The sequence below is a fragment of the Hemiscyllium ocellatum genome, chromosome 9, assembly GCF_020745735.1.
Source record: "Hemiscyllium ocellatum isolate sHemOce1 chromosome 9, sHemOce1.pat.X.cur, whole genome shotgun sequence".
Classification (NCBI taxonomy): domain Eukaryota; kingdom Metazoa; phylum Chordata; class Chondrichthyes; order Orectolobiformes; family Hemiscylliidae; genus Hemiscyllium; species Hemiscyllium ocellatum.
Window position 1 is genome coordinate 67,902,090 of NC_083409.1, and position 20,615 is coordinate 67,922,704.

Genomic DNA, 20,615 nt, shown 5'->3' on the forward strand with positions numbered 1-20,615 from the left:
GATTGATATGGATCTGGAGTCATATACAGGGCAGAGAGATAAAGATAGGAGTTTTACTTCCCTAAAGGTCATGAATGAACCAGATTTGGGGAAAAAAGTTCATGGTCACCATTAGATTTTTAATTCCAAATTTTATTAAATTCAAAGTCCACTATCTGTCATTGTATGATATCAACTGAACCCCCAGAATATTACCTTAGTCTTTGAATGACTAGTCGACCAACAATATGTCTCCTCAATAAGAAATGTGATTGCAGACCTCCCAGAGTTCCAGTCATTAGATCTGGAACCAGTCAAACCAGTTGATTGCTTTCAAGTGTCCAAAGCTCAAAAGTTAAGAATGACCACAAAGTCTTGGAATTCAAGGAGAATTTAATGAGAACAACAGAGTTAGACTGCATAATTTGTGATATACTTCATCCATGTGCACTCAACCAGAAAGAGTTAACTATAAACATAACCTTTCAAACTATTACTAATTAAAACCTGTCTATCTCCTCCTCAGATTTGCTCAGTATCCCATATCCATGCATTCTGTGGTTGTGAATTTCTAAGCAAGCAATCTGCCATAGTGATTCATGACACTTTGCTGGAAGTAATTGCACTTTATCTCTGTTTTAAATCTACTGGAATGAGGGTGAAGCATTTACAACATGAAATGCATGGTTAGAATTCAAAATTTGATGTTGAAATGTGTTTTAGGATGTGCATTCTTCAAAATCCTTTGGGAGTTTCTGGATTTGAAGTCTGAATTAAACACCAGCTGTCAACTGGAACTTATGAGCTCTCATCAAGTCAGCTGTGTCAAATATTCCACTTTGTGCAGAAAGATTGTCAATCCAATGCAATTTGTTTTCTGTTTGCAGAATTTCAGTTCATTTGTTAAGAGTACAGAAGTAATTAGGAAGTGTGTCTGACATTCAGTGCAGTTTATATTCATGTAGTTAGAAACAGGATTTACACTTGCATTTACAAATGAAAGACTGCTATTGGCATCCAGTTTTCAGGGTTTGCTTTTTGTCATCATTATGCTTAGCTCCAGGTGCAGAGCTATTTGTATGCAAGGAGGAAACTAGTGGTGCAAGTTAAAACTTGTGCATGAATTACATTTAACCAGATGACAACACTAAAAGAAAGAAGTTTGAACGTGCTGAAAATCTGTCTTCGATTCTGAAATTCTAAAATGTATCTGAATCTATTAAAAGCATGTACGAGAGAAAGATATAGGGGTAACAGGGAAATAAAATTGGGAAAGGGAACAAAATTCATACATGTATCTATAGGCAGGTACTGGAGCATTCTTATAACCAAGGGCTGCTTTGTGGGCTTGAGTAATGGGATGTTCAAAGTGATTGGTTGTTGATGTCTGTGCCAGGTGGAGCCACATGAAACCAGCAGCAAAAAGAACAGATTGCATGAACAGTAAATAAATTGGCAATGACCATCCATATTTGAGAGCTGGCAAAAAGGAATAAAACTAACTTGAGAATGCTGGCAACAGAACACATTTATGTAAACATTTGTTGTGAATGAGTGAAGAGGGCACTTGGTAGAAAACATAACTCCATTATGTTCTGTTAACTTAATGTTATTACAATTATGCAGATCTTCCTGAGCTAGCTACTGTCTCATAGATGTGCTACAAACTGAGAAAAACATCTTTTTATGCAGAACTTAAATTTCTCTGAAGTGACTTCACTCCTAACCACATCAGCAAGCTGCTGTGAAAACTCTGCTTGCACCTTGACAGCTGTGGAAAACAATTCCATTACAGCAACTGAAACAACTCTCAATTTTCTAACACAAACAGCATTTTCAATAAGTAACTCCCAGCCTTCAAAAGGAAAATGTCAGTTTACCTTATCTTCAGTATCAGAAGTTCCAGGATCTAGATCTACATCTTTTCTGAAAAAAACTAATCAGTTTTTTATTGGACCATCTGTATGGTAAATTTTACCGAAATCCATATATTAGTTTTTGAAATATATCATTTGCAGACAAAGAGTAGCAAACAAAGGTGAAAAACATTAGTTCCATACACCTTCAGAGGGGGAGATAATATCAATATGACTGCAAAAAAGATCTTCCTTTCAGAAAAGTGCATGTAGTCTTCCACAATATATTTTTATTTTAGATTCATAATAAACAATATACATTAAGAAGCCCATGTATCATAAAATTTTAATATATGGACACAAGTGGGTGATACATCAGAAAACACAACTTATAAATTTGCTGGTGGATCCAAAAGAAGGTTTCATTGCCATAGTAACTGACTGGCATTGCTAACCATATGTAGCTGTTTGTCATCTGTCAAAAAGGACGCCAGCTGCTACTGTTTCCCTATCCTCTCAATGCCACTCCTGTGTTAAATCTGCTAATTGCAGTTTCTAATTGTTAGAGTTGATTTTAGTTGAAGCCTCAAGTACTGATATAGCGTTTATCTAACTAATGTGGAATACATTATGAGGTAAGAATAATCATCACTGTGTCATATCTACATTTTTCATTATTTTTAATCAGTCTTTAACAAAATCATGTAAGACATTTACCAGTGTGACAAAAGTTGATAAATAATAAATCGGGTCTTACTTTAATAAATAGTGAATGCTTTTCATGTTTAGAAATACAGAGGAACCTTGATTATCTGAACGAGGTGGGTGGCCACTCTTTCGTTTGGATAATTGATTATTCAGTTAATGGATTCATGCCTCTCAGAGTTTTCTGAAGTTTCCTTTTTCCTCGTTTTGCCTGCCTTGCTCCCTCTCTCTGTCTCAGGGTTTGTTTCTGAGCAACACACCCATGTGTGTAAGGGACCCGAAGCATTACTGTCGCAACCCTCCCCCAACCATCAATTCAATGGGATTGACAGAGCGAGCACGTGCTAAATCCCCTCCCCTTTCTGGAGACAAAGCAGCAGCACATCGTGCATGAGATCCCGCCAACCACATCCGCCATCCAATCTCACCTCTGACCCCAGTCCATACCACCCCAACCGTGTCACCAACCGCCCACCCCAAACCCATCCAACCATGCCTTCTGTCCACCCCTGCCCCTACCCCCGTCCGCTCCCACCCATAATCCATGCCCCTGATCGCCCCACAACCCTCTCCAACCTTGTAACCCGTCTGCCCCCATCCTGCCCCCGTCCACTCCCACCCACATTCTGCCCCCCTCCGCCTGCGCCCCTGCCTCTCCCCAACCCCGCCCATCCATCCTCCCCCCACTCCGGGGCAGCTGGACTGGACACCAACAGTAAGACTGCTGCTGTCTTTGGGGGGGTGAGTCTCAAAATAGTATGTGCACACACACACGTTTCATTGCAACTTTTTGACAAGTTCCACCTTTGCCCTGTACAGCAAAACTTTAGAGAGATTATCTGAGGAAGGGGAGGGGTTAAGGTTCACGCCTGTGTAGATCTCCAGGGAAAGTGTGGGGAGAAAGAGAGAGACAGTGGACGGTTAGTCATTTGGAGACGGTGCCTGGGCTCCCATCGATGCCCAAGACTGTTCTCAGCAGCAGTTCAGTAAGCTGAGTTCATTTTTAATCATTGTAAACAAAAAACGCCATCAGTGTTGTATACACCTCTTTGATGTATTGTTTCTATCGGGATCTTGAGATCTCCTTTGGATAAGCCGAAATTCGGATAATTGATATTCGGATAATCAAGGTTTCGCTGTAATAATATTTTCCTTCCCATGTCCAGAAAGCACTAGTTTCCACTCAAAAAGTTCCGTTTTCACAAATGGTTAGAAGGCACTTCATCCTTTAGCCATTCTTCATTTACAAGCTCAAGAGTGCTGGCAGATTGTTCAGTTTTCAAAGAAAGGCATGCAAGCTGATCTCAGTCCTGTTTCTAGCTGAGCTGTGTCCATACGTACTCTTTGGCAGTAGACTGGATGGTGGACAATAATTAAAACCCAGTTCATCCCTATCTTGCCCACTGCACCAACTGAGTTCATGGACTGACAGAGCAACTGTAGTACCTCTACTGCTGTCATTGCTGAGATCAGCTAACAACACAAATTTGTTATGACCAGGTGAGGAAAGGTGAGAGATACTGTGACAAAGATCCGTGTCCTTTTCAGCATGAAGCGATACCTCTTTCAAATAAAAAGTGTAGTTAATGCCAATTGTATCAGTAAGGAGAAAGTGAGGACTTCAGATGCTGGAGATCAGAGCTGAAAATGTGTTGCTGGAAAAGCGCAGCAAATCAGGCAGCATCCAAGGAGCAGGGGAATTGACGTTTCGGGCATGAGCCCCCCTTCAGGAATGGCTCATGTCCGAAACATCAATTCTCCTGCTTCTTGGATGCTGCCTGACCTGCTGCGCTTTTCCAGCAACACATTTTCAGCTCTGTATCAGTAAGGAACCAATTACAAGGTTTGAATGAAAGAAAGCTGTTTTATTATCTGCTAATCTTGAGAAAAATACAAAAGATGTGTGTTAAGCATATATACACACATTTCCCAAGTTAAAGAGGATAGTGCATTTAATGAAAGGAAAATGAAAGTCATGTATAGTTTAAGTCCTTTGGATGTCCTTTGAGTTGTGAGATTTTAACTTGACACCATTGTTTTTTAAGTTTTGTCTTGCGTTTTCAGCAAAGGAAATATTTTGTTGTCCTTTCAGTTCTTGGTGTTTTGATGCTTCTTTTTAATGAACTCTGTCACTGGACACTTCTCCTTCTTGAGATGCTTAGAGAGAGGACTTACTCCAGTTTGTTCCGGTCATGAAACCATCTCTTCCTCTCTGCCTGAATATTGCTCCTTGAAATATAATTTACTCCAATGTTTGAGTTTCTTATTCCCAAGCTTAATAATTGTAGACAATTCTTCTTCCTGTAAAATAAAGTAGAAGTTGAAGGTTTCTTCATATGTGACTGGGTGGGTTAGTTTTCAATATATGTCGGATGATTTTCTTAATCTCACAAAACTTTGCTAATGTAAAAAAATTAGCTGATTGCTGTGACCATCTTATGTCAGTTTTTCTTATCTTAATAAACTCATTTTATTCCTTGAAGGTCCCAGGCATTAAAATCAACTGATGAAATTAAGAAATCAGTGGTCCATATTTCATCACTATCATGACAGATTTCACATAGGGCTTTTGAATTTTAAGACATATTTCTACTGGAAATCAACTGAGCCATTGGGAAGATCTATAGTGTATCATTTGACAAGTTAAAGATGATTCACTGCATTGCCAGTTGATGAACACTCAAAGTACTCCAGCTGCAAAATATTGATTTTTTTAAATCCAATTTATAGGATCAGAGTGGACTTGGTCTAGCTATTAGTGAAGATAACACAAGTGAAGGTGTCATCATTAAAAGCCTTACTGACAATGGAGCAGCAATAAAGGTAAGAAATTGGTTGACAGAAATTTCACATTTCAAATACTTGCTGATTATCCAGGCAGAATGGAGGTGTGGCATTGAATCCGAATATTTTAGATTTCCAGCATCTGCTGTAATTTGCTTTTGTATTATATAAACAGGTTTTTTTTTAACCATTGTTAATAATCACTTTCAATGCTAACAAAATACAATAACACTGACAAGGATTTTTTTTATATAAGTTCCACAGCAGCTAAAACTAATTTGCCACAGCTACATCACGTGTAAGACTACCACCAGTGATCTCACACCATACACCAGAATTCAATCAAGGAAATGACTTCTGAGATATGCTGTCCAATCAGTTCTAAAGTTTAGTTCAAAAACCTTGGAAATTTAATATAAATTCTATAGTGTTATTTTCTGTCTTGCTGCCATTTTCCAATCGATGTGTCCACAAAAACCGCCTGCATTTGTGCATCACCTTTAACAAGAAAGTATAGTTTAAAGTGATGACTGATGGAGAGTTTGGTTAGAGAGATGTGTTTAAATAGATTCCTAACAAAGAGAGAAAGAAAGAGAGTTTATGGAAGAAATTTCATGTAATTTAAGTAGCTGAAGCCATGGCCAACCATTGTGAGGGGATAGGCAAGTGGGTTGTATGTAGAAGAAGTCAGAAGAATGGCATGTTCTGTCTGAGTTATAGCAAAGAACTAGACCTACGTCTAGTAGCAGAATGGTGCAGAGATTGTAGAATTTCAGGTAGGAGAATGATTCACAGACATAAAGAACATTGAAGGAAGAAAGCTGTACCCTTCCCATGTTGAGACCATAGTAAGACTTGGGAACTCTTCACCCTCACAGCTTCTCATCCTGCTTTATAAGATCACACCCTTCAATCTTGATTGCTGTCCTTCTACTTTTCTCAGCACTCTACAGACTGACCTCTGATAAGCTCCCTGACGATTAATGCCCAACCCCCCAACCCAGTAACACAACACCCTGACTGACTTGGCAAGACATCGCCATTAAGCTGTGGAATTCTTTACCACAGAGGGTTTCAAGGCTAGACCATTGAGTATATTCAAGGCTGAGGTAAACAGATTTTTAATCAGTAAGAGAATCAGTGGTTATGAGGAAAGATAAGAAGGTGGAGTTGGGGATTATCAAATTAGCCATGATCTATTGAATGGCAGAGCAGACTCAATGGCCTACTTCTGCTCAGCACCTCTGCTGACTTATCAATGATTCACAGACTGATTGCATAAGACCTGCTGGACTTAGAACCCAATCCCGGACTGTAAGAACATGGATCATGGAGTCTGGTAGTACTGAGTATCTGATTGACTGTGGGCAATAGCTTGTCCTGTAATTAGACAAGCCCCGTATATAACTATGGTGTTGTCCCCTGACAGTCACAGAATACAGTGCCATACAGCAACATGTTGAACCTTTAATGTTCCATACTCGGAACTGTGAAAAGTCACCTGTCTCTTCCACTGCGCTGAAAAGTATTCTGAGCCAGAAATGCTGGCAGCCTGTAAGTCACCTCTGGAGAACTAATTCACTAAAATGCAATGCAATGCAGAGAGGCTAGCTGCTTCCATGTAACCGCAAAGTGAGTGATAATCAAGAAATTAAGCTTAGAACCGCAAACATGCATCTACACAGGTTTGTGAGTTGTGTTTGCATACATAACAATCTGGCTGAAGCATGCTAGTCATAAGTGTCCCAGAGTCCTGAAAGGCTGAAATAGTTTGAGAGTCAACTCAGCACCGCCCTCCTAACCTGCAATCCTCTTCCTGACCTCTCCGCCCCCACCCCACTCCGGCCTATCACCCTCACCTTGACCTCCTTCCACCTATCCCACCTCCATCGCCCCTCCCCCTAGTCCCTCCTCCCTACCTTTTATCTCAGCCTGCTTGGCTCTCTCTCTCTTATTCCTGATGAAGGGCTTATGCTCGAAACGTCGAATTCTCTATTCCTGAGATGCTGCCTAACCTGCTGTGCTTTGACCAGCAACACATTTGCAGCAGTTGATTCAAAAGCAGGCTTGATGATATGGTAAAGCTGGTGGTTTGGCAATGCTATTTGTGTGGACACAGATTGAAAGTGTACGGTGTCAATGAAACATGCAGGGAAAATGTGGTGAAGATAGAGTTGTCTGAATGTGCTGAAAAGCAGCAGTCTGACTTTCCTGTCAGGAATTGGCACTGTCTACTTTCTCAAAGAATGAGAGGAGATTTGAGAGATGTGTTGAAGTGAGGTGAGTTAGATAATAATACAGTGCAAATTCATGGAAAGGGGTTCGTCATGACTCTTTAATAAGATTGGGATCTCATATTTAAATCCTAAGGGATAAATCAAAAAACTTTTTTCTCAACACAAGAATCTTATTTTTTTCATTTACATTATATTTTTTCAACTTTCTCACGATTGCTTAAATCAAACAAGGGAGTAGAAATTTCTCTATTACATTTCTAAACTTTGCGCTCTACTTCCAATGCCCTTCAACAGAAAACCCATTCCTCATGTGTGCCCAGTCTATTCCTCAGAGACTTACTTGTTTCAATAAGATTGACTCTAATTCTTCTGAATTCTAATGTGTACAACCCCCCGCTTCTTCAAACCTGAATCATAAGATAAGCAATTCATTCTATCATATTATGGTACAGGTACAGAATAAGAAATCAGATACAGAATGATAATTAAAGAGAAGGAAATAAGAATAGGATTAAGAACAAGATAACAAAGGACAGAAAGAAAACCTTTTAAAAAGTTGAGAGTTTTCAGTAATTAACATCTAGAGAAAAGTGGCTATACACTTTTGCAAGTAGATTTTCAGTTAGCTATCACTAATTAAAATAAAAAGTACTATTAAAAATTAATTTGCTTGAATGAATCAATCCTTTTTCTAATGAGTTCGGCTGATGTGAAATGGATGAGAAATCATGTCTCACAAACTTGATTGAGTTTTTTGAAGAAGTAACAAAGAAGATTGATGAGGGCAGAGCAGTAGATGTGATCTATATGGACTTCAGTAAGGCGTTCGATAAGGTTCCCCACGGGAGACTGATTAGCAAGGTTAGAGCTCACAAAATACAGGGAGAACTAGCCATTTGGATACAGAATTGTCTGAAAGGTAGAAGACAGAGGGTGGTGGTGGAGGGTTGTTTTTCAGACTGGAGGCCTGTGACCAGTGGAGTGCCACAACGATCAATGCTGGGTCCTCTATTTTTTGTCATTTACATAAATAATTTGGATGCGAGCATAAGAGGTACAGTTAGTAAGTTTTCAGATGACACCAAAATTGGAGGTGTAGTGGACAGTGAAGAGGGTTACCTCAGATTACAACAGGATCTTGACCAGATGGGCTAATGGACTGAGAAGTGGCAGATGGAGTTTAATTCAGATAAATGCGAGGTGCTGCATTTTGGGAAAGCAAATCTTAGCAGGACTTATACACTTAATGGTAAGGTCCTAGAGAGTGTTTCTGAACAAAGAGACCTTGGAGTGCAGCTTTATAGCTCCTTGAAAGTGGAATCGCAGGTAGACAGGATAGTGAAGAAGGCATTTGGTATGCTTTCCTTTATTGGTCAGAGTATTGAGTACAGGAGTTGGGAGGTCATGTTGCAGCTGTACAGACATTGGTCAGGCCACTGTTGGAATATTGCGTGCATTTCTGATCTCCTTCCTATCGGAGAGATGTTGTGAAACTTGAAAGGGTCAGAGAAGATTCACAAAGATGTTGCCAGGGTTAGAGGATTTGAGCTACAGGGAGAGGCTGAACAGGCTGGGTCTGTTTTCCCCGGAGTGTCAGAGGTTGAGGGGTGACTTAATAGCGGTTTATAAAATCATGAGGGGCATGGATAGGCTAAATAGACAAAGTCTTTTCCCTGGGGTTGGGGAGTCCAGAACGAGAGGGCATAGGTTTAGGGTGAGAGGGGAAAGATATAAAAGAGACCTACGAGGCAACCTTTTCATACAGAGAGTGGTACGTGTATGGAATGAGCTGCCAGAGGAAGTGGTGGAAGCTGGTACAATTGCAACATTTAAGTGTCATTTGGATGCGTATGTGAATAGGAAGGGTTTGGAGGGATATGGGCCGGGTGCTGGCAAATGGGACTAGATTGGATGGGGATAGCTGGTCGGCATGGACAGGTTGGACTGAAGAGTCTGTCTCCATGCTGTACATCTCTATGACTCTAAGTACTGCAACTTCACTTCCGTTATCTATTTCAATGCCAAATGTCTCAGTAGGAAACCATGAGAATGAAGCATGTGGAGGAAAGTGAAAATCAGACAACAATTTTTGATTTCCAAATTTAACTATTTTTGATACCCAGTTTCCACCTTAATAGTATTAAACACTGATAATGTCACTTTATTCCAACTGGAAAATTTGGAGCACATGATTATGTTAAAAAATTTAGTTAATAACTTCTTTGCAATTTATCTTGTTAGGATGGAAGAATAAAAGTCGGCGATAGAATTCTGGCTGTGGATGATGAAAACGTAGTGTCACAACCTCCAGAAAAGGTAATCACATGATTCATTTGAAGTTCGCTTGTTTACTGATTCTTATATTTTAATTGATTAGCATCCCCAAGCAATATAATTCATGCAAGAGTTGTCTGATTTCTACTTTCCTCCACATGATTCATTCTCATGGTTTCTTAAAGAGTGGACCAGCCTGCTGTTGAGAAAACAGCCCTTAGGAATGTTCAAAGAAGAGAGGTCAACTTCCCTACTCTTCTTTGAAATCGTGTTATGGCTCTTTTATGTCCATCTCCACTTAAGGTATCTGCACTGGAGTGCCAGCCTTAAATTTTACACTTTAGGTTTTGGAATTGGACCTCAACTCACAATCAAGTGTGCTACCATCTAAACCACAGCTAATGCTGAGTGGAGTGGAAAGCATGATTAGGATTGGTAGAGATGACAGAAGATGATTTGGTAAATGATGAGTCTGGCAACCTGGAAGATGAGAGGGGGAATCTGTCATCGCTCTGGGTGGACAAGAAAGTCTTTTTATTTTACATCTTGGGCATAAAGTTCATGCTGGGTCTACGGAATTGGGCTGCGCAGTTAGGTTGCACCGAAGATGATCTCCTGAGCAGATTAGGTCAGTTACAGTGATGGCCTGATGTTAGATTCTGGAGTCATGATCCAGCTGGAGGTGGTCAGTGATGTCAGGTAATTGATATTTCAAATTAACAAAGATAACTGATCTGATTTCCCATCCTTTTGCATTTTAAGTTAATTGAAACCAGATATGACACATTTTAATCAGGATGTTTTGTTTTGGTTGTAGGCCATCAACCTTCTCAAAAAAGTAAAAGGAACAGTGAAGTTAACGGTCAGTTGTCAGGACCAGTCCCCACAGCCATCTCTGGTACCACCACCTTCATATCTTAACACAGACGCAGAGGTCTTGGATCACAGTAAGTACCTCTTAAACATTGCTTGTTATATTGCATAAAATATCATCTCGAATTACCATTTCAATGGAAGGCTAATCTGTAGCTTTGTGACACTTTACAGCACAATACATGGCAGAATCTCACCTCTCTGACAGAAAGTGCTTGTAATAAGATCTAATGAAAGTGCGACACATAGAAAGGAAAAAGAATTATACAAGTATTCTATGAATAGTGCTGAAATCAATTTTGAAAATCTTGGTAAATTCATGCTAAATATGTTCAACCACTTTTGAGCAATTGTCAAAAAAGTTAATATGCTATAGTTTGCCTAACAATTTAACAATCTATGAATCTGAAAACTAAATGATTGAACTATATGGTGCTGAATAAATTATATCTCAAATACTATAACTATTATCAGATCACCAAATTACAAGGGAGATGTTCAAATACTGAAAGTACATGGACAACAGCTATGAGACTAATATTAATATCCAATTTATGAGAAAAGACCATGTAGACTTGTGTTCAATGACCTGAAAAGAAGAAAGCTGACAAAGTGATCTTACTTTGTTCTTAATTTGTTCATGCAATGTGGATGTTGTTGGCTGGACCAGTGTTCATTACTTATGCTGAAGATGGTAGTGATGAACTGCTTTCTTGAATAACTGCAGTCCTTGTGATGCAGGGACATCCAGAGAGTTGCTAAGATGGAGTTTCAGAAGTTTAACTCTGCAGCAGTGAAGAAATTATGATTTAATTTAAAGTCAAAATGATGTATGGCATGGAAGGGAACTTACGGGTTGTCCTTGTCCTTCTCAATGGGAGAGGTTGTGTGTTTTGTAGTTATTGTTGGAGGCTTCGTGAATTACTTAGTGCACATTGCCGCCAATGTGATTTACTGGTGAATGGACAGAATGTTGTAAGTGGTGGATGGGTTGCTCATAAAGCAGGAGGCTGGAGCTTCCTGAGTGTTGTTGGAGCTGTGCCCATCCCTGCAAATGAGGAGTGTTTCATCACACTCACAATTTGTGCCTTTGTTAGATGGATCAGAACTGTCAAGCTTAGATCTGATCCATTGATTATGGAATCAGTTAGTGTTGTCTGCTGCTTCTGCTGTTTGGTGTGCAAGTGGTCCTATGCTATAGTTTCACATGGCTGATACCTCATTTTTGGGTACATCTGGTGCTACTGCTGGCATGTTCTCCTGCATTCTTCATGAAACTGGAGTAGATCTCCTGGCTGAATAATAGAGTGGTGGAATATGCCAAGCATTGAGATTACAGATTATGTTGGAGTCCAACTCTTCTGCTCCTGAGGGCCCACAGCACCTTGTAGATGCCCAATTTTGAATTGATCATATTCTCTCTCATTTACTATTTCCTGTCCACAATGACTATGTGGTGGTCACCCTTACGTAAATGTCATTGGAAGCCACAGCTGCAATAAGTAGATTAATGAGGTCGCGTTCAGATAGGTTTTTCCTTTTTGTTGGATCCCTCACCATTTGCCACAGATTTAGTTGAACAGCAATGAAATTTCGGATTTGGCCAGCTCGATCAGTAGTGCTGCTGCTTTGCTGCTTTCAGCGATGAGCAGCCAAGTCCTCTGCCCAGAGTCAGTACCTTATAAGATATTTAAAATGGTTAAAGGTATGGAAAATATTAGCCCCAATTATTACCTTAAGTTAAACTAGAGGCATAGAATAGGAGCACATGGTCAAAATAATAAAAAGGATCAATGTTAGGAACTTTTCTTCACGCACACAGTGATTAATGTGTGAAATAACTTTCCAGAAAGTGTATCAACAATTGCAAAAGAAATAAAAGAAAGGTAACATCGGGATGCCACAGTGGATGTTATATCTTTTAGGGCTGATATATTACAATGACCTTCATTATCTAACAATATCTTATAATTTTAAAACAAAAATTTAAATTTGAGCTTGGATGAGTAGTCATTCATTTTAGAATTGTTTTCTTTGTGATTGCCTTAGTATTAAGCAATATAGCTTTTCTTTAAAGACTTATTACTAAAGTAATCACATAGAATTCAAGTTGCTGATTACATGTTCTTTTCTATGATCAACTCACAGCCCACTGTTTGTGGAGCGTAGGCTATGCTTATTTAATTCTGTGCCTCATTCTAAGTTTCTGAACTATCTACTGGTTTAATCACATGAAATTGTCATGTTATAAAGATAACATATCAATATCTGGAGTGGTACCAGATCCAGCAACATGTCCAATAGTCCCAGGACAGGAAACTACCCTGGAAATTTCAAAAGGACGTTCTGGACTCGGTCTCAGCATTGTGGGTGGAAGAGACACTTTGTTGGTAAGTAACCTCTTTTGAGATATTAGGAAAGGTGAAAGCAAAGTGTGTATAATTCATGACGGTGGATTGAATATACTGATCATAATACAGTTTTCCTCACTTAACATTGTGCTTCATTCCAGAGAACAACAGTTATAAAGGTGTGGAGAATATTACCCTGAATTCAGAATCAACGATCTTATAAGAATCAATATAAAAGCCGGAGTTAGGTTAATTCAGTCATTTTCTTGCCCAGTAGTAAATGAGATGCTGGAATCTGGCTTGTCTAGTATCATCATATGGGCTTGAATCTCCTTGAAACCTGAATATCAGAGCTGGAATTCTCCCAACAGCCCCTTTCATTCTGTTATCAGTGTTGGAATTATCCGAGTTCCTGCTATTTTTGCCAGAGTCAGAGTTTGAATCCTCCCAGTAACCACCATCCCTGTTGGTTTAGGAGCTTAACTCTAACAACAATTGCTATTCCTGCTGGTATCGAGCTGTTTGAATTCATCCTGCAGCTGCTGTCCAATCATACAATGTCCTTTTGAAATGTCATCTGCAAACAAAAACTATTGCTGATACCAGACCTTCTGCGATTGTAATTTACATGTTTCACTGTATCGCTATCCCCCACTTAAGATATTGAAATATAAGAAAAGATAATCTAGAGAGTGAGTTTAATACAAATTATATAATCTATTTTTCAAAACCCTATTGTAAGCACTGAAAATTTCTTTATTAGAAGAATAAAATGTTGAATGGTACTTTTTGAAAGAACGTAAGTGAATTAATTTGTTCCCTTCTCATGTCTTTCATTGACAGATTTTTTTCTAACTTGTCAGTCAGAATCTCGATGCTTTCATTAGTATTTAACGGATCATCATTTGTTCCTTTTCTCTTTTTTTTTCATTGTTGATTCACTTCTTACTTAGCTCATCATAATTCCAAATGCAACTGCCAGTGAATTGAATATGTGCAGATTCATAGAGTTATTGGCTTGTGTTTCTGCCATAGATGTGGCAAACAGGAGCTGGATTTGTTTGTGGCACAGCAACCACCTCCAGCGAAGCTGATGCAAGCTAAGATCCTCATGTGATGAGTCTTATTCGACATGGCATTGGGACCGCAGATGAGCTTTCAAAGTTGAAGGGCCATTCAAAGGTCTTCTCACTTCAGAGAAACACCCAGGCTGCAGTGCAGCTAACTGGGAGGTGCCATTTCAAGACGATCACCCATCAGCCAATTTATAAAAGCTTTACTTAAATAGTGATAGCAGTCAGGAGTCCATCTATAAGGTGTGGTCTACAGCTGTACCACCACAACAACACCCTCTTCTAACATTAAGAATATGAGGCAGCATTCACAATCCAAACATTGGCACCTACTGGATTATGACATTGTAAAAGCAAGGGAGCACAGGGAGGGATAGCTGCATTATCCCAGCAAGGACTGGTACTAAGTATCATAGCAATAATCTCCATTGTATTCAAACTACTGTCACTATCCACCTAGCCCCCAAACCGGAGAGATAACAGAAATAGTGACAGAATAAAATCAACTTTGAAGGCCTCAAAGATCTGACCAGGATGGCCCTTCTCAGTCTGCACCTCACTACAAACTTCCAGTCACCAGGAGCAACAGTCTGCCCATAAGGATCTACCTAGTCAAACTTAAAATGCACTACAAAAAGCACCCGGAAGGTAGTTCTTGATGTCTCTACCAGGAATCATTGTGACTGTTTGACAAAGCTTACAGAATCTAATCAACAGTTAGTAAAATACTGGAAAGGGTGGAAACAGGGAAACTGCAAGGTAAGGTGAGAACACTGATAGGAAACAAGGAACAGAGAAAGAGGGTTAGAGAGTCTCCAAGGGAGAAGAAATAGATAGTAGTTGTATATGGAAGTGGGAAGAGAAGGTGAAGTAAGAACAATTTCAAACATGTCAATAAAGACACAATCAGCTAACAAAGTGCTACAAAAACTTAAAGTCACTGAGGTAATAATGAATTATTTACAAATAAATGCAGTCTCTTCCCTGATATTCTCTCAGAGCCAATACTTACTTATCTTATCCACTGGATCTCATCACTCATGAGCAAATTAGCAGCAAATGTGGGAGGGAACCAGACTGTGATTGGAGGAGCAATTGATGATCCCTCCCTTCCATTCAATTTACAGGGGCAACTTTACACAAATTGGTTGCCCCAGTGTGAATTTTCTTGGGTGTCTTGGGGAATTTGGGAGCAGATTAGCTGTTGTCAGCATAGATTTGCAAATGGAAAAACATACTTGATTAATTTGTTGGAGGTTTTTAAAGATGACACTAAGAAAATAAGATAATGGGGAGGTGATCAATGGGCTTTTAATAGACTCCACTACAGGAGATTGATTAGAAGTATTAAAGCACATGGTATAAGAGGTAATATCTGGCACGCATTAACAATTCATTAACAGACTGAAAACAGAGATTAGGAATAAGTAGGTTATTTCATATTGGCAGGCTGTAACTAGTGGGATACCAAAAGGATCAGCACTTTGGCTTCAGCTGTACATTTATTTTTCAATGACTTGCATACAGGAACCAAATGTTCCAAATTTGCAGATGACTCAAAGCTAAGTGCGAACTGTTGTGGTAAAGATGTAAAGTGCTTTCAGGAGGATTTGGAAAGGCTTAGTGAATGGGTGAGAACATGGTAGATAGAGTATAATATGGAAAATGTGAGATTTTGATAGGAGGATCCAACGTCAAGAGTATTTCTTAAACACTAAGAGGTTGGAGGTGTAGATATTACAAAGGATCAATAAGTCACTGAAGGGTAACATGCAGATGCAAAAATTATTTGGAATGTTGTTGAAACATTTAGTCTTCATTGCAAGAACTGAAGATGTTGATTCTGCTTTTTCTCTGCTGATGCTGTCCAGCAATTTCTATTTTTGTTTCAGATTTCCAGAATCTGTGGTTCTTTTAGGGTAGTGGGGCATGCCTGAAACAACATTAGGCATGCCTAAGAATAAGCTGTCCAGGTGGTGAAGATACAACACAGGACCACTTCCATGCCCAAAAGCAAGAGCAACATCCATAGATAAAGCAAAATGATTCCTCAACCAATGGATCAGACCTAAGCTCTGCAATTCTGCCATTTTCAATCACAAATGGTGATAAATGATAAAACAATGAACAAAAAGATGCCCATCCTTAGTGATAAGGCAGCCTAGAACAACAGTGCAAAAAGCAAGCATTTGCAAGCAATTTCAGCCACCACAGTGCTGAGTTAATGATCCATTTTGGTCTCCTCCTGAGATCCTGAGCATTACAGATGCCAAGTGTAAAGGCGCTAGACTGCAAGGACTCTGGGCCCCAACAATATTCCAGCAATTGTATTGAAGACATGAGCTCCAGAACTAACTGCATTCCAAGCCAACCTATTTCAGAACATGACCTGTGGAAAATTGCCCAAGGGACTAGATCAGTTTAGGATACCTAATCAGCATGGATGGGTTGAACTGAAGGGTCTGTTCCTGTACAGTGTGACTCTGACTGTATATCCTGTGCACGAAAACAGGACAAATCCAGCACAGTCATTTATCACCCTCTCATTCTATTCTCAATCATCATCAGAGTGAGGATATGTTATTGACAGGGCTGTCAAGTAACTAACTGCTCACTGATATTCAACTTGGAAAACTTGGAATCTGTCATGGACCCCTAGTCCGTAACCTTGATCCAAGTGAGCGACCCCAACCTCACTATCAAACTGGTAGACAAGGGAGGCGTGGTAGTAGTTTGGCGCACCGACCTTTACACCGCTGAGGTTAAACGCCAGCTCGCGGACACCTCCTCCTACTGCCCCCTTGAACATGACCCCACCTCCCACTCCATCCATAACCTCATCACCTCAGGGGATCTCCCATCCACTGCTTCCAACTCTTAGTCCCACAACACCGCACCGCCCGTTTCTACCTCCTGCCCAAAATCCACAAACCTGACTGCCCCGGCCGACCCATTGTCTCAGCCTGCTCCTGCCCCACCAAACTCATCCCTGAATACCTCAACACGGTCCTGTCCCGCTTAGTCCAAGAACTCCCCACCTACATTCGGGACACCACCCACGTCCTCCACCTCCTCCATGATTTTCGCTTTCCCAGTTCCCAACACCTTATCATCACCTTGGACATCCAGTCCCAATACACCTCCATCCCCCATCACTTTCTCTAAGCAGGCCATTCAGCCCATTGAGTTCACACTGACTCTCCAAAGAGCATCCACTGAGACCCACCACTCCATCCTATCCCTGTAACCCTGCATTTCCCATGACTAATCCACCTAGCCTGTACATCCTTAGACCCTATGGGGCATTTTGACATGCCCAATCCACACAACCTGCACATCTTTGAACTGTGTAAGGAAACCCAGACAAACATGGGGAGAATGTGCAAACTCCACACAGACAGACACGCAAGGCTGGAACTGGGCCCAGGTTCCTGCTGCTGTGAGGAAGCAGTGCTAACCACTGTGCCACCGTGCTACCCCAAATATGTGTCCACTATCAACAATGCACGAGTCAGAAATGTAATGGAATACTCGTCACTTGCAAGGATGACTACAGTCCTACAACTCAAAAAGCTTGACACCATACAGGACAAAGCAAGCCACTTAGTTGCTTTTTTTGATCCCATCAAGACTCTCAACCTCCCTTTTCCATGAACACACAGTGTATCAGTGTGAACCATCGACAAGATATGATGCATCAGTACATCAGGGCAACATCTTCCAAACCCATGACCTTTGCCATGTGGAAAGACAATAATAGCAAATGCATGGGGGCACCACCATCTGCATTTTCTTCTCCAAGCCACACACCATCCCCCTTGGAATTGTATTGATGTGCCTTACAGTGTTGCTGGATCTTGCTCATTAAAGATCATTGTTATCAATCAATACCAAATGGGTTCGTGAGAAATTGGATAAGATTCTCAGTGACACTTCCTCGCCACTGACACACAGACAAGAATCCATTCGGAAAAGTACTGGTGGGTCATTGGCACCTATCATATGAAACACCAGTTAATGCATTAAGGAGAGGAAAGGGCATAAAGGAGAAGAAACTGGAGAATAATTTGTAAAAGTGGCATGTCACACTGTTGTAATTCTGGAAATGATCAGGTTAATGATGTGTAGTTTGCAAAGTCTCTTAGTTACAGGCAACTGTGGGAAGTTGCAGAGCAGTAGCTTGAAAAATGTTTAGTTTAATAGTGACATTACGTAAAGGTAGAAATTCAAAATTCTAATGATAGCAGCCAATGTATGACCTGTAAAGACGAAATTAGTATTGTATTCTATTGCATCACCTGGGTCTTGCAGGACAGGAAATGTCCCTCGATAGTAAAATTTGTCAATACACTCCAATTGCTGATCTGTTACTTGAATTCCCACTTTCAAATTTCAAAGTAAACATTGTCTAAACACAGATGTATGTGCTTGCAAGCAATGTATGGGGCCTTGGACAGTGATAAAGTAGGAAGTCAGTTGCTGCCAGGGGGTCTGTCTCCATCTGGCTTTCTGGCACCATGGCCAGCATTGCTTGTGGGCTTGGTGAAACAGCAGATGCGCTGTCATCCTGAGGGCAATATGTCTCCTTCCCATGAGTCGGCGACTCTTTATTTCCACTGATTTTTGGGAGTGTTAACCAGTGCAAGAGAAAATGCTCCCAGACCTTTCGAAGGAACATGAATTTTGCTCTACTGAATTGCATCAGTCTCAACTTTTTTTTTAAGTTCTAAGAACTGCTGACATAAATATGGCAAACCCATATAATATGCCACCTGTCCCGTGGTAAACTGCTGATGTCTTAGGACAGAGTACAACTCACCCTAGAAACTGACCCCAAATATCCTGAAGAATAGTTTGGCAGCTTCTACCTTGGGTATCCTACATTTCCAAATTGTGATGTCAAAAAGCAAACAGAAATGTGAATGAAATCGAAAAACAGATGAAGGGAAAACTGAAACTGCTGTTAGTCCCCAGCAAATTAGCCAGCATCTGTGGAGAGGGAAACACTGTTCATGTCTCAGATAGCTATTCATCTGAAGCATTCCAGCACCTAAAGTATTTTGCTTTGATAAGACGACTGAAGGGCTTTCAAGTTGCTATCACATAAAATCACAATGCTGTTTGGGCTGTTGTGAGTGCATTAACAGTAGGTGAGAGAAAAGTTTTGTTGAGGAAGGTTCTGTACAGATGCATAAACAGGATTTGAAAAAAAAACTCCAGTCATTATTCTTGTGCCTCGAGCAATGGATATCAGGTTCTGAACCAGTGCACTTATAAAAACTGCTAGTTCTAGTATCAATCTGCAGAAGAGTTTTAGACTTTGCACTTTCATTGCTGCTTCTTCCTATTTATTTCTTCAAGGAACAATTGAATATTTAATGAATACCACTGGGATTTATTGAAACTGATTAGGAAAACAGCTTTCAGATGTGTACAAATGTTGGTCATGCTAATTGATAATTATGGTTTTATTTCAGGATGCAATAGTTATTCATGAAGTATATGAAGAGGGTGCAGCTGCTAAAGACAACAGGCTTTGGGCTGGGGATCAAGTCTTGGAGGTAAGTGTAGCAGGAGCACTGTATATCATTACAGATTTTGGACATGCAATGGATAATGACAAAGCATTGCAGTCATTGGCAATTACTTTGAAAATGCCATTTCATTTCTTGTAGCTGGATCTTACTTCACTATTTCACTCAATCCCGTTTTGTCAACAAGAGCACATCCATTTACTTCACGCATCTTTTCACAGTGATTAATTCATTGAACTTCCCCCACTTCCTAATTTCAAAAATCTTTTATGCTTTAGGTGAAAATCTTCCAAATAATTAGTTCTTACTGCAATACTTGAACTAAATTATTAGATTGAATAAACTGTCTTATAAGCTTGCTCAATTGTCAAAAACATTTTGACATCAATTGGATCTCCTCAAAGAAAACCTTTCAAATCAATCAAGTCAGTATCATTTTTGTTGCACAATTTTTTTAATATTAGATTCCCTATGGTATGGAAACAGGCCATTTGGCCCAACAAGACTGTCCAAAGACTAACCCACCCAGACCCATTCCCCTACCCTATATCTACACCTGACTAATGCACGTAACAGTCTGGGCAATTTAGCATGACCAATTCACCTGACCTGCACATCTTTGAATTGTTGATATGCAATAATCAAAATATCCACGTAGGAAGATGGTGGTAATGTCCCTACTTCTGGCCCACAAGGCTGCATCCAAAAGTGTTTAAAGCAGGTTGATTAGAAAAATATATCATAATGGGTGTAATTTTATGTTTGCATTTAGCTGCTGAAATTGTGTCCTAATAGTCAACAACTGTTTGAGAAATTTGATGTAAGCCACTCATCAACATACATCATATTTTGGTTTGAATTGAGATGATAACGAGTTTTTGACATTGCCAAGAATGGTTAGTGTGTGCTATTTTTCAAACTCTAGAGCAAGCTGCACTGACCCAGTCCT

At 40.0% G+C, this 20,615-nt stretch overlaps 1 protein-coding gene across 2 annotated transcripts in view; it reads left to right on the forward strand.

The window, feature by feature from the left end:
* patj (PATJ crumbs cell polarity complex component) overlaps positions 1 to 20,615 on the forward strand; it is a 384,258-nt gene that overhangs the window by 301,316 nt on the left and 62,327 nt on the right. For both annotated transcript variants that reach the window (XM_060830432.1, XM_060830434.1), the window contains 5 exons: positions 5,271 to 5,363; positions 9,803 to 9,877; positions 10,653 to 10,782; positions 12,962 to 13,098; positions 19,610 to 19,693. In XM_060830432.1, coding sequence (XP_060686415.1) covers positions 5,271 to 5,363; positions 9,803 to 9,877; positions 10,653 to 10,782; positions 12,962 to 13,098; positions 19,610 to 19,693 — 519 coding nt within the window. The remainder of the gene's footprint in view (positions 1 to 5,270; positions 5,364 to 9,802; positions 9,878 to 10,652; positions 10,783 to 12,961; positions 13,099 to 19,609; positions 19,694 to 20,615) is intronic.